Raw genomic sequence first — 14362 nt, 5'->3', positions numbered from 1 at the left:
GAGAAATTGGTTCCTTGGTTACGTAAGGTTTATTTCAAGTCAATGCAGTGAAGTAGATATCTTTACGTGCTACCGTGTTTAAACGTTTATTTTGTTTGCCCCTTGTATAAGTACGCGCTGTATGAAATAAGAAATGTAATTTAATATAATGAAGATTATCTGTGAAATCCATTTCTATTATTTTTTTATTCTCATGTTTGTGAAAGCGAAGTACTCTCTTTGTGAAACGGAACCCATTCTTCTGAGCAGTTAGCCGCCCGTTTTTATAATGGTCTCTCCCTTTTTAATAAATTAAGAATGTTATTTTAACAAAATGTTAATTCTCTTTAGATTAACAAGATACTACAATTTGACTTTGTATGAGGTCATTTATGTGTGTGTGTGTGAAAACCTAACCTCAAACCCAATACCTAACCCTAAACCTAACCATGATTAAGAATCACCTAATGCCCTAGGACACGGGGATATTCCTGTGTGCTGCGCGCCTTCAAGTCATGCCATTTTTCCTATGAATTACATACTAGATACTGCAAAGTAATACAGATACATACATGTTTCAGTTCTGAAAAACTTCAACAATAAAATGCTACGCGTGGATGTTTTAGTGTTGTAATATTATAACTTCGGTACATTTACGTTGTATATGCATGTATTTGGAGTGATTTTGAGTTCATGAAAATTGTATTTAGAATGTCAGTAGCCCTGTAAATTCTTCTGTACAGAGAGGAAGTCAGGTATTCTGTAGAATTATTTTGTGTTGCTGGGGGTAAGTATATCACTTTCAAATGGATGTGTATTCATCATGAGCTTCAATAGTTTGCTTGACTTCATACCTGATCTGTATCTTCCACGACATAAATATATGCTAAATCTTGAGATGGGACTTTTCCTGCATTTTGGTGGATTTGTCATTGAGCAATCCTTGTTGAAGATGTCAGACCACTTTGTGCTTTAATTCGTCTCCACAGACTGTGACGTCAGCCGCAGACTTAAGTCTGCAATCTAGCCGGCGACAAAAGTCTACTGAACGCGGCCAGTGATAGGCGTGTTGAGCTGTGGGTGAGCTACAACTTGACCAATCAGAACACTAACCTTTGCAAAGGTCTTGTGCTTTGATAGCAAGCCTCTAAAGCGTTGGAGGGATTTGTAGTCAAATAGATGGGTTTTGCGAGGCAGAGTTCCTGTAAAAAAAACTACAATCGCGCAACCAACTTTTACAGATGCGCTGTTGGTGTAGATTTTTTTACAGCGCCCCTGTTCATTCCAGTATTCTGATTAGGGATCACAAAACCGGAGACGCGCGGTAATTGGTCAGTCGTAGTTAAACACGATATACTGGTTGGCCAGTCATAGAAAATTACAGCATGGCGGCTCTGACAGCAGTGCGAAGTAGCTCCAGGTTGCTTACTGGATTCAATGCTGCTTACAGGAGCCTGATCCCCAGAAGCGGGCTCCCTGGGGCTTTGGTCCGACCAAGACTGCCGCTTCAGCCGCGGTGGTACGCTGTTAGCCACCTCTCTGTGCAGGAAAGGATAGAGAATAAACGGAAGGCAGCGCTGGTGGGGGGAGGTCAGACGAGAATTGAGGCGCAACACAAGCGTGTAAGTTCTCAATGTCATGTCACCTGTGAATGTCAGGATGTAGCCGTCTGGATGTACTTGTGCAAGTTTTCCTTTGCTACATCCAGTGAAAACTATTCTACTCTGGCTTGACCCTGCTGGAGTCTAGAAGCTCCAGTGTAGCTCAGGGAAGCAAAGCAAGAACATGTACGACTAAAAGAAAAAAATCTTGTACATATTACAGGAATGACCAAAACTAGCAAAGACAATTGCCCTGCAAATATGTCATTGTGTTGGTTCTTTCTACAGAGACGGAACTGATCAAATTATCCTCACAATACATAGCTAAAAATGCTGATTAGATTATAATACTCTCTATAACTGCTATAGAATATCTTAACGTGGGATGAATGCATTCCTAGTGCAGGGGTAATAACAGTAACCCCACAGCTGCCCACGTCTGATGGTGGGACAGTTAATAGATGTGATTTTACTTTAGCATACTGTAAATGCACGGATTTATTTTGAAAATAGTTACAATAATGTGTCATTGGTAAAACTTGGGTCGTTATATATGTGCACCTTATTTGGGTTGAGTTTTGTATTGAATTGATCATAGGGAGACTGATGAAGCGTTTTCTATGTGCAGGGAAAGCTAACGGCTAGAGAGCGCGTTGAACTGCTGCTGGATTCAGGCACCTTTGTTGAATATGACACGTTTGTGGAACACAGGTGTTCAGACTTCGGCATGGAGACTGATCAAAACAAGGTATCTGTATATATCTGCCTGTATAACTATCTCAATCCTTGACTATTCCTAATATAATTCTGATTCTAATGCTATATCATCAGCAGTAAGATTAACATCACAATTCTAATATAATGCTGCTGATTTATTAAAATAATGTAGTTGAATTTACTATAAAGCAGACCATGTTATTATGGATGTCTATAAAATCTTGAGCTTGGTCCTAATACTTATTTTACAGTATATGATGACATTAGTTCTGTAAATGGTAAATAATGTGACTGCACGCTCCATTTTCTCAACACTAATCTGTTCCAGTTTCCAGGAGACAGTGTGGTCACTGGTCAAGGCCGCATTAATGGAAGATTGGTATATGTCTTCAGTCAGGTAAGCGCTTATTTGTTAGCCCCTATTTGGGGAAGCGATTTTGACTGCTTATCAGAGCAAGCAGGGTACTGTTTATCTTTAAGAAATGTATACATCAGCCTTTTGTGTCAGATAATCTGTTGCTATTAATATTAATTACTGTGCTTAAATTAGACGATGACTATATTGTTTGTGAATACAGTGTAGCAGTTATTAAGCATTATATGCTTGTTAAAGATATAACAGGAACCTTACACACATCCACCCTTTACAGATCCAGTTATAATCCACTCCCATTATAATCCAGGTGTCAGGCTTGTGATTTGTTTTCTGTGAAGGTGTATCAGTGTTCACCCTTGTTCTTGGTTTTGCAGGATTTCACTGTGTTTGGTGGCAGCTTGTCAGGAGCTCATGCCCAAAAGATTTGTAAGGTAATGTACACAGAAAATATAGAAATCTTAACAGTTCTCTGCTGAAAGGAATGCAATTTGAAGGTCATTTCCAGGTCGTATTACTTCAAGAGGTTTACCTTGTAAAATAGGTTAGTGCTGAAAGAGTTCAATTAAAAGTGAACTGTTAGATGTCTAACTGTATAGAGAGGGGTATTGCATGATTAAGGACAGCAGTATGTCCTCCCCTTACAGATCATGGACCAGGCGTTGCTGGTGGGCGCTCCTGTCATCGGACTCAATGACTCGGGTGGGGCCCGCATCCAGGAAGGGGTGGAGTCTCTTGCTGGCTATGCAGATATATTCTTGGTAAGATGTCTGTGAGCAGGTATGAGGCAGGATTAAACAAAAACAAAAAAGTGCAACACAGGAGTGTGGAATTAGATTGGAGCACTTTTATCCCTGCATACACCAGTGTTATTAACTTGTTTCCCCTTTCCTGTTAATGCCCCAGCTGAAAATGTAAGCTCCATTTATGAGGGAAGGGAGGCTTAAAGGGACTTCTTGGTTTCCCACAAACACACATTTTCAACCATTTGACTTAAAACTTCCTGATGACAAACAGCAGTAATTTATATCTAGAAGCTGTAAATACCACAAAAAAAGTATATTTTTTATATTATATTAGTACAGGACTTCATATTACTACTCCCTTACCAGCGAATACAATGTTTTTTTTTTTTTCTTTTTTACAGAGAAATGTAATGGCTTCAGGAGTTGTTCCCCAGATCTCCCTCATCATGGGTCCTTGTGCGGGTGGAGCTGTCTATTCTCCTGCCTTAACTGACTTCACATTTATGGTGAAGGTACAAGCTACAATTGTTATTGAAGCTCTATGACACGAATAATAAACCTTTTCCAAAGCTAGAATCGATTTCTCGCTGCTCAGTGCAGACACCCCTGAGGTTCTCTGTGCTGGGCCGAGAGCTCTCTGCAATGATGTGTTCTGATGGTTTTCATCCAAGTCAGCTGGTTCTCCAGACCCTGGGAATCTATATTTAACTTCCCCATCACGATATTGCAGGATAGCACAAGAAACAGTGTATATATTTATTTGCATTATACTGTAGTAACAGGACATTTCTTTTTACTTTACATATGTATAAATCGGTGTAATTCCATACTTGGCTGATCCTGTTTTGCATTATTGTTTATATCATTGTCATCGTGTATTGTGGGTCCTTTCAAAATATAGCAATAAATATTTTTCTTTGCTAGATTCTTTAAGATGCTCAAAAGCTATGTTCTGTTAACAAAGTCTGGTTTGTTTTTTGTTTCTTGCAGGACACCTCGTATTTGTTCATCACAGGCCCGGATGTTGTGAAGTCAGTTACCAATGAGGATGTGACGCAGGAAGAGCTTGGCGGTGCAAAGACTCATACAGCCGTGTCAGGTCAGTCTTTACTGGTAATGAAACCAAAGGACAGGGTTGTTTAATTGTAATCCCAGTGGCGCAATGCTGTTATATCCGTATATAGTTTTTTTTTTTTTTTTTTGATTATTTTGGATGACATTACTGCACGTTTTCATGAAAAGCAATGTACCATAACTATAAACAACACCAACCCTAACCCTGTATCTGAGACTGCACTTTCTGTAATTTACAGAATGTGTGCAAAGCATCTATGCCAGTATATAATGTACTTTGTACATTGTACATTGACTTTCAGTTAGAAATCATCTTTATCAGCTGCTATCTGCAGACTGCTCTGCTGCCTTATTGTTTGTTGTGATGCCTTCCACTTGAATTTCTGTGCCCGACACGATTTAAATTCGTGCACAAGACAACTGCTAGAATAATCTAACCTAGCAAAAACCTTAAACTGGTCTAAAGCCATTCTGAGGCTGATTGCTTGCCGCTATATTATTTTAATGTTGTTTTTATGAAGGAGGTTTGCACTGTTCCTGAGCAGGAGGTCAGTTCAAGATCATGTGTGATGGGGGCGCATGTTATTTTAAGAAACCTTTTACACAAGGACGTTTTTCCAGAACCAAATAGTCTAATAGTGTTTTGTGTGCGTAAGGATTTATGGATTTCAATGAGGATACATTTAATTGATGTCTCGACTCCCAGCCACACTCAATCCAAAGCCTCATCTCAGAGTGGGTTTAATGATACAGAGCCCCATAATGAGGGTAGTGTGTAATTAACTGGTACGTGCCCTCTGGTTGTGCCGGTCTTAATTGCATAGACTCTAAGGAACTGTATGTTTGTTTTTGCATGCATAGTCAGATGCATTTATTAATGCTGGTTAATGCAGGTGACAATTTGCTACAATATGCTTCTATATACATACAGTACACATTAGAATGCATTGCAGCACAAGAACCAGGGTGCCACACTTTTTACATGTACGTCTGTGTGTGGAGGAGAAGCAAGTTCAATTGGCTCATGCTATTCAGTCCTGTGCCTCTACTGTCAATTGCACAGCCTTGTATAGACTTCCAATTCCCACAATGCCACCTCATCTCCTGTTTTAACAGGGTGTCTGTGCTTTTGTTTTTGTAGGTGTTGCACACAGAGCGTTTGAGAATGATATAGATGCCTTGCTGAATCTGAGAGAGTTCTTCAACTTCCTACCTCTCAGTAACAAGGATTCCGCACCTGTCATTGAGTGCCAGGACCCCAGGTTAGTGAGGACTGGAAAATGTATTCCTGGGACATGAAATGGGATGACCGATGGGGTAAGAGCTAGTAAGTCCAGGGTTTTGAATTAGTTTTAGTTTGGGGTGGATTTCCAAGACCTAGAGGAAGTAATGTCTACTTCGGCTGAAAGTTTATTTGATTTTTTTGGCATACAGTACTTTGCTTAAAAACCTTTTATTTAAACCCTTCGGCATTACCTATTCTGTTATGTTTCAATATGTTTTCAATGACATCTAGTGGTCATAATACCACACTGCAAGCACATGTTATGAATGAATAAAATGTAAATAGTACCACTGCTGACTAGAATAGACTTGTTGCCATCTACTGGATAAATTCAAAATAGCATAATCGTTTGATCGTACAAGAGAAAGGCACAACTTGTAATGTATCTGTTACCATGTTCCAACCCACAATAAACGCAAAAAATGTTTTCATTTACAGCCAACCCAACCATTTTTTTCTCTCATATGTAACTTGTGTCCTTCAGTTTTGCAGTACAATTTTCACAGTAAATCCTTTTAATGGTTGCTTTGTAATTAATGCAAAATATCTAATAATCTCCTATGGGCTGGAAGAGTGTTAGACTAACAGTACATTTTTAATACCAATGGCACCAGTTGCCACCTCTGTGTGGGATATTGACTGCCATGTTTGACTTACTGCATCTTTGCTTTGCTTGATTTTTTTTAAACCATTAAAAGTGAATCATTATAAATACAACATTCTTGTCAATTGTTATGTATTCTAGTGAGCGACTTGTTCCTGGCCTGGACACAATAGTTCCATTTGAAAACACCAAAGCCTATGACATGCTAGACATTGTCCGTGGGGTAAGTAGACAGGGCCTGCCTGTTATTTGAGCTATAAGAATCTGGGATCTAGTACTGCTTTGCCAATTATTTCCTATTTATTGCAGATCGTTGACGAGAGAGAATTCTTTGAAATCATGCCGAACTATGCAAAGAATATTGTTATTGGTTTTGCCAGAATGAATGGGCGCACTGTCGGGATTGTGGGCAATCAACCTAAAGTGGCATCGGGTGAGAGACTTGCATTTCAGTACAACATACGGTCCAGGCTGTGTTACAGAAGGCCCACCTCTCTATAGTGAACGCTCGGATTACATTTTACAGCTGTGTGTTTTTAAGCAGGCTTGATTTATAATATTGTATGTAACAATACTTTCTTTACGTCACGTATTGTAATAGAGGCATGAATCTTTAGTATCGTAGTAACACCAAAAGCACTACAGGGCTCATTGTAGTTCACCAAATGGTTCTTCACTGAAGAATAAATACATTTCATAGCTGGTATAATGAATACATACCCTCCTTAACTCACTGCATTTTTGTCTTTTAACAAAATAATCCACAATCAAATGATCATTTGATTTTATGTATATACAAGTAGCCCATCAGGACCATCACATACAGTATTATTATTATTATTATTATTTATTTCTTAGCAGACGCCCTTATCCAGGGCGACTTACAATCGTAATCAAAAACATTTCAAGCGTTACAATACAAGTAATACAATAAGTATATCATGATGCATATTGTAGGGTGACCTGCATATCACATTGTGACATTAGTGTATTGTTACACCCCTAGTATACATCTTATTTATTTGTATTAGTGCATGAAGTACACAAAGTAGGGTTTTATAAACCAGTACTACTATATATAGTATATTTAGAGCGAGTATATATTGTTCTCACTACAGCTTGCAAAGGGTTCAGATATTTTTTGCTATTTTTACCCCATTACTTTCAAAACACAATTTCATATTCTAAGGTAGAACTTTTCCTTTAGGTTGCTTGGATATTAACTCGTCTGTGAAGGGAGCCCGCTTTGTGAGATTCTGTGATGCCTTCAGTATACCGATCATCACGTTTGTAGATGTCCCTGGATTTCTTCCAGGTCAGTACTAATTGGATTGGGTTGTAAGAAAGGGGAGTTCTATCTAAAGTGTTACAGAAACCCACTGCAGTGTTTACAAGAAACACATTACCTTTGCTGTGTCTGCTTGTCTACATAGTCTCTGCAAGTCACCGTGTATAAAGGCATCTGCTAAATAAACAAATAACATAATCCAGATCAAAGATAATTATTATTTTTTTTTTAATCCGGGTAATGCTGGCAAGTAGAAATGTATTGATCATTCTTAATTTTCAAGAGTCGGCAATGTTTAAAAATAGAACATTGCTATACGGACAACACTGGACACAGCAAAAGTAACCTAATGCATTTCTATAAACACTGAAGGGTATTCTGTAACACGGCTGACTTCTATTTTAGTAGTGCTTTCTGCACGATTACACTTGAGAATATGAGGTATAGCTAGGATATTGCTTTATTTCAGAAACCAATCTTTGCTAGTGATGATCCACGTCATGTTGCCATGTTCTATTTCCCTCTTTTTAATTGTTTTCCTTTTAAAATTGCAGGAACTGCCCAGGAGTATGGTGGTATCATCAGACATGGTGCTAAGTTGCTATTTGCATTTGCTGAAGCAACAGTGCCAAAAATCACAGTGATCACCCGAAAGGTAGGGCCATAGCAATGGGAATCACACAGGGTTGCAGTTTAACCAAGTTTCTCACTGACATGAATGGAGTCAGCTTTAAGTGATAATGAAAAACAGCACAAGTGACTTCATACCAGGATGTACTGTAGCAGCAACTTTACTTCAATAGCGCTGCATTTGAACTACACAAATATCAAATAAAATCAGAGAACAGAAATATCTTCAACACAATAAAAAGGTGGACCATTGATAATGCTGCTAATAAGTAATACATTGGATTGTAAAACACTGGTTGGTAGTCCTTTAAAATCAGAAATCCATGCTGATCTATTTTAATGTCTTAACCTAAGTTTAGATTGGAAAACAATTAAAATAACGGGCAGGGGCGGATATACAGAAATATGTAGATTGTGAATTATTTTACAATACTAAGCGTCTTGTTTTGGCCTAGGCCTACGGTGGTGCCTACGATGTGATGAGCTCAAAACATTTAAGAGGAGATGTGAACTATGCATGGCCTTCCGCTGAGGTTGCAGTCATGGGTGCCAAGGTATTTTTTTTTTTTGTGCCAGCAATAAGCTTTTAGGATTTCTAAACAAATACAAGTGTGTTCCCTAAATGGAAGTGACAGACCTTTTATAAAGGCTTGGTTGTATTCTCAACTCATCAAGCGAATAACAACCCTGGTAGGAGAATAGGGATTTCTGAAGTGTCTAAAATTTCACAAGCCTTTCAATATGGTTACAAAGGGCCTTGGTTTTTGATTGCTTGATGCAGTTTTACTCCTTTTTGCTGTACAAATACTCTTGGTCTTCTGTATTTTAGCTCTAGGGGTAACTCCAGTGTCATGAAATCATATATACATATTGTTGAAAGAGCAAATTGTTTTGTGGTTTTACAGGGTGCTGTACAGATTATATTCAGAGGAAAGGAAAATCAAGCAGAGGCAGAAGCAGAGTATGTGGAGAAGTTTGCAAACCCCTTTCCAGCAGCTGTAAGAGGTATGTATTTCTGTATTTTACAGCTGTGGTAATTTGTATTGCACTGCTTGAGAAATATACTGCACATAGCAAAAGTATAGACCGCTACCACAAACATTCAACACATTTCAGTATCTTATCTGGAAATATTTACAAATGTCAATTTTATCAGGATTTTAAGGTTACTAGTTTCTGAACTGTTTGTGTTTTGTGCAGGTTTTGTTGATGACATCATTCAGCCTTCAACTACTCGGATGCGCATATGCCGTGACCTGGAAGTGCTGGCTAGTAAGCAGCAAAAGAACCCCTGGAAGAAACATGCCAACATTCCTCTGTAAATACATATCATGTTTTATTTGTATTAGGAGTTCATACTGTAGCAAAAGCTGTTCCAGAAATTATAGGATTAAAAAAAATAATAATCTTGTACAAATTGTTGAATGGACTGGTTTTCATATTAACCTTATGTTGCATACTTAAACAAACCAAAACTGCAAATCTGATTAACATTGGCTAAACTCCCAAATCAGTCATTTTTAGGTCACTACTTTTGGTAAAAACAAATTATGGCGTTTCATTTCTTCCTGTTACATTGAACTAAAACTTGCAATGAAAATGAAGCACAAACACCTGAGTATGATTTACAATCTGTTATTCTGGAGTTAAGTTTATCATAAGGCCAAGTTAGAATAAAATGTTTAATGCAAAATAAAGCCCGCTGCACACAGCCCGACTCAAGCCATCCCAACTCATCTCATCTGAGTATGCACAGATTTTGCGATCAGTTGTGCTCAGTTTTGGTTTGATGTCACAATTGAGTTTTTCCTGACTGGGTGTCGCACACTGCTAAGACCGAATTAGACGGACCACAACTAGATCCTGATGATTACTATTTATGCAGATTTAATTAATACTGCCCTGTACACATTTTTGTATTAACTTAGCCCAACATAGCGAACCTCATATTATGCATGGCATCGTATGCTGATTAGACGGCGGAGACAGCGCTGCGAGGCAACCAAAAGAAGCGCTTAGCCTATTAATTAATTGACCATTTACACTGTGCAAATGTTTCAGGCAGTGTTTGACTTTTTGTATAGCTTGTCTACTACACTTTAGCCTGTAGTCAATAAAATCCAACCTGTTGATTTTTTATTTGACTTTGGCTGGGTTTTTTTTCTCAGCGTGTGGATCTAGGGGCTTGTGATTTGTGACCTATTGGAGAGCGACACACCGGTTACTTCTGTTTTAGCGCAGTAAGAAAATATAGGCTGCCAGTAGATTACTAGTTGGTAAATTATCAATTTACCTTTTTATTATCAAACGCCTAAAAAAACTTATTTAAATTATTTGTTTATTTAGCAGATGCCTTTACCCAAGGCGACTTACAGAGACTAGGGTGTGTGAACTATGCATCAGCTGCAGAGTCACTTACAATTACGTCTCACCCGAAAGACGGAGCACAAGGAGGTTAAGTGACTTGCTCAAGGTCACACAATGAGTCAGTGGCTGAGGTGGGATTTGAACCGGGGACCTCCTGGTTACATGCCCTTTTCTTTAACCACAGGACCACACAGCCTCCTATGGGCACATATCTGATATTTTTTAATTCAGGACACTCGGAGCAATTCAAGAGTAATGTATTTTTACCTGTGGAACTAAAGCTGTCAATATTCCGCCATCTTGTGACAAGCTACGTCACATAAACCTGCTTCACCATTGGTTGACACCCTTATGACTAATCGGTCTCAATCAGTCTTGGTCGGCAACCGCTGCACAGACAGACTGATCACATCTGAACGAAACTGCATCTGAAAAAGATTCAACATGTTCAATCTTCAAATCTGAAACCATCCCGACTGAAATCTGCATAATCTTGGTTTTAAGGGCACGCACACTGATACGATTCATCCAAACTCTATACGGCCAGTTGAGATGAGATGAGTCGGGACGGCTTGAGTCGGGCTGTGTGCGGCGGGCTTAACAAAATTAGGAATCTATTGTGACTGATCAAAGACAAGCCAATAAATCAAACATTTAATTTCTCTTCAGTAATTTAAACAGTAGGAGCAAAATATTCAGAAAGTAATCAAATCAGATCCAATTAGAGAAGATCCAATCAATGACTTTTTTGTTTTTTAAAACAGTACAAATAGATAGGCTCCTTACCTTGGAACCAGATGAATCAATGTATTTAACTACTGCAGAAACCCACTAGAAACCTCATTCTAAAAACACACACAGTTTTAGAACAGTTTATTAAAGTAAAAGGTGAAGCATCAGCTTTTAAATTGTACAAAAAGTTTTTTTTTTTTTTTTTTGTTTGTTTTTTAATATTGAAAATGTACAATTTACAGGGTTACTAGCAAAACCAGACACACAAAATATAAAACCTATTGACTTTGAACTGATTTTGAAATCCACCATGGAAGTAAGTACCTAGATACGAAACCTTAAATTATACATTTTGATATAGATGACTGAAGGACAAGGTTTGTTGTCATTGGGACTCAAACCATGCAGCATCTATAATGTGTCTATGCTTACAGGACTACAATGAGGATATGTTAAACCAACCACTCTCTCTCTCCGACTAGATCTTTTGTATGTACACTAATTTACCTGCTGTAGCAGCCTTGCCGTTGGAGTCACTCTGCCCCCTGGTGGTTGGGTTACCATGCCATCCACTATTTGGCAACAGATCTGTTCAAATAGAACTGTACAAACATTTGACAAATTTCACTTGCTTCAAAACTTCATACTAAAACTACTAAATTAAAAATATTTTATTTATGTTGATTGTTTAAAAACCCTGGGTAAATTATCAGTGTGGTTTTTCTGGAAAATACTTTTAAGAGCTACCGTTTTATTATCTGTACATATTAAACTTTTCATATATATCCTTTTATACTTCTTGTTATAAAACAATCGTGCTGATTTTAAAACTTGAGCCTTCAGACTCTACGGAAGTGTATCATAATAAGTTGTAGCCAAGATAAGTAGGTTGTTTTCAGATACAATCTAGATAATAAACATTTACTAGAAGATAGTTTCTAAATTGAGAATGTGTGTGTGTGTAAGATCAATTGCAGTGTTCCCCTTAAAGAAAACTACTTAAAAATCAATCCTGTGGACACCAATCACTTGCCAGACCAATTTATATTACTGAGTTAAGACACATATTAGTGTGGTAATTAAGCAAATTACATTTTATTCTTTAAGTCTTCCCATGAATGAACCATCATTTTACTCCACAAACTTACTGAACCCAGTGTTTTTGGATAAATAATGGACAGTCCTAAAATATATATTTATAAACCTGTATATGCATACAAAAATAAGGCAACATGAAAACAAAACTGACTGAATAATCTGAAAGACCATAGAATGATAGTGACCCAATGATGTTGTCATTAACAATTACCAAACATTTACATTTGTAAAAACCATGGAGAAACAAGGAGATTGTTTCTAACTCCAGGATAATTAAAGCGTACCACAATGCTAACCAAATCCAGTGCGATTTTAAAAACACGTCTCGTTTCTAATCTAGTATTGCAGCATTGCTATCTAACTTGACAGTCATGTGTTTAAAAACATTAGCAAACAAAATGTATGTTTTTTTGTTTGTTTAAAAGTACAGTATGTATTTATTATATATTTATTATTTTAAAAACTTCTGCAATGTGTTTTGTGGTTACCCCCCAAAAATCACTCCAGCACCAGTATCACCTGCATTTGTTGACAATTTAAGAAAGCCATTCTTCCTCGGGAAGTACAACTGCTGTACATTACAAGGGTGACAATTCTTTTGATAGTTCTTGCATGGTCTTCTGGTTTGACTTTTTTTCAGCTTTTCTTTTTTTTTTTTTGTCAAAATAAAGTAGATCAATTCTAGAATGTTATATAAACAAGCAATCACAGTATAAAGGCCCCTTGCTCCACACACATTTCAGCTCTTTGTCTTGTAACTTTCGTTTCAGAACATGGGCATCCCAAAACCCTACAGAAAAAAAAAGAAATTATGATTAAATGTAATGCTTATGGAAGTATTCCTGCCCTCCCCCCACCCCAATTCTTTTGTTTTCTCTTAAACTTCTAAATATGTACAAAATGAATGGAAACATAAGTGTAAAGAATATACTGACATATATACTCACAGATTGATACTCACTCTCACTAATATCTAAAAGAATGTCCTAACATTCTGATTAGTTGTTCTTGATGTATGTAAAGCTCAAAAGCGTGACACACACGGCATTTTCACTATCGCCCCAGCAGGGATAATTAAACCACTTACAAAAGGGAGATTAAAAACTGATGAAATTATACATACTGAATCATCTTCTATGATAGCTGCAGAGTCAAAGAAATCTGGTCTTAATTCAGCCCTCTCCCGTCTGTTCCTTGAAGGAGGCTGTGAAAATATTAAGGAATGTAAAATAGCATATGAAGCTGATACATAACTGTAGCAGCCAGCGGTTATGTCAGGCCATCCTCAGATAGAACCTATTAGCAGCAATCGCACTGATAGTTTCACTGAGAGTGAAGATCTCACACGCAGAATGTCAATGACAAAGTATTTGAAATGTTTAAACCACAACAGGTTCTTTGAAAACAGACAAAATATCAGCATTTTGGCTGTTTAATTTAGATTTAATGACGTAATATTGTAAGTATTCAGTGGCTACCGCCAATCAAGTTTAATATGACACAGTAGAGTGCATGACAAATGCACTACTTGATTTGATTTAGCCACCAAACACATACATCATATACAACATGTCAGAGAGAAACATGACTAGAGACTAAATGCAAAGGTACTCTTTCATCAGCAGGTAGAATTGTCATTATAACATCACAATAACAGTAAACAATGGATGTGTTAAGTAAGTGAGCCACTCTGAGCAGCACAGTGAAAGAACCCCATGCAGTTCAGAGCCCTGCAGAGCAGATTTCAAATTCTTGCTCTGAGCCGCTCACTTACTTAACGCACCCAATGGCATATCACATGTGTGATTAATTTTTAATCTTCACTGCAAGTGATTTTCATGTGCAATTATTTAGAAATGTGTCACTGT

The 14362-nt window shown here is 37.6% G+C and overlaps 2 protein-coding genes across 2 annotated transcripts in view; one reads left to right on the top strand and one right to left on the bottom strand.

Moving 5' to 3' along the window:
* Window positions 1-1295: 1295 nt before the first annotated feature.
* On the top strand, window positions 1296-10434 carry LOC117423166 (propionyl-CoA carboxylase beta chain, mitochondrial-like). The gene is made up of 15 exons (XM_034038649.3): window positions 1296-1601; window positions 2209-2328; window positions 2626-2694; window positions 3048-3104; window positions 3318-3431; window positions 3818-3928; window positions 4407-4515; window positions 5632-5752; window positions 6521-6602; window positions 6689-6812; window positions 7587-7694; window positions 8222-8322; window positions 8753-8851; window positions 9203-9302; window positions 9498-10434. Exons 1-15 carry the CDS (start codon window positions 1365-1367, stop codon window positions 9617-9619), a joined length of 1674 nt encoding a protein of 557 aa, XP_033894540.1. The 5' UTR covers window positions 1296-1364; the 3' UTR covers window positions 9620-10434.
* The window catches only part of LOC117423481 (cohesin subunit SA-1), a 39381-nt gene continuing 34635 nt past the window's right edge, over window positions 9617-14362 (bottom strand). Inside the window, exons 33-34 of the mRNA XM_034039340.3 lie at window positions 13618-13698; window positions 9617-13284 (exon numbers count right to left, since the gene is read on the bottom strand). Coding sequence (XP_033895231.1) covers window positions 13261-13284; window positions 13618-13698 — 105 coding nt within the window. The 3' untranslated portion in view covers window positions 9617-13260. The remainder of the gene's footprint in view (window positions 13285-13617; window positions 13699-14362) is intronic.

Source organism: Acipenser ruthenus, chromosome 17 (genome assembly GCF_902713425.1).
Source record: "Acipenser ruthenus chromosome 17, fAciRut3.2 maternal haplotype, whole genome shotgun sequence".
Taxonomy (NCBI): domain Eukaryota; kingdom Metazoa; phylum Chordata; class Actinopteri; order Acipenseriformes; family Acipenseridae; genus Acipenser; species Acipenser ruthenus.
This window is presented reverse-complemented; position numbering and strand designations above follow the sequence as displayed.

Coding starts and splice junctions, on each gene's coding strand:
- LOC117423166 (XM_034038649.3), top strand. CDS start 1,365: ATGGCGGCTCTGACAGCAGTGCGAAGTAGCTCCAGGTTGCTTACTGGA. Junction 1,602..2,208: donor TTGAGGCGCAACACAAGCGT/GTAAGTTCTCAA, acceptor TTCTATGTGCAG/GGAAAGCTAACGGCTAGAGA. Junction 6,813..7,586: donor TCAACCTAAAGTGGCATCGG/GTGAGAGACTTG, acceptor CTTTTCCTTTAG/GTTGCTTGGATATTAACTCG.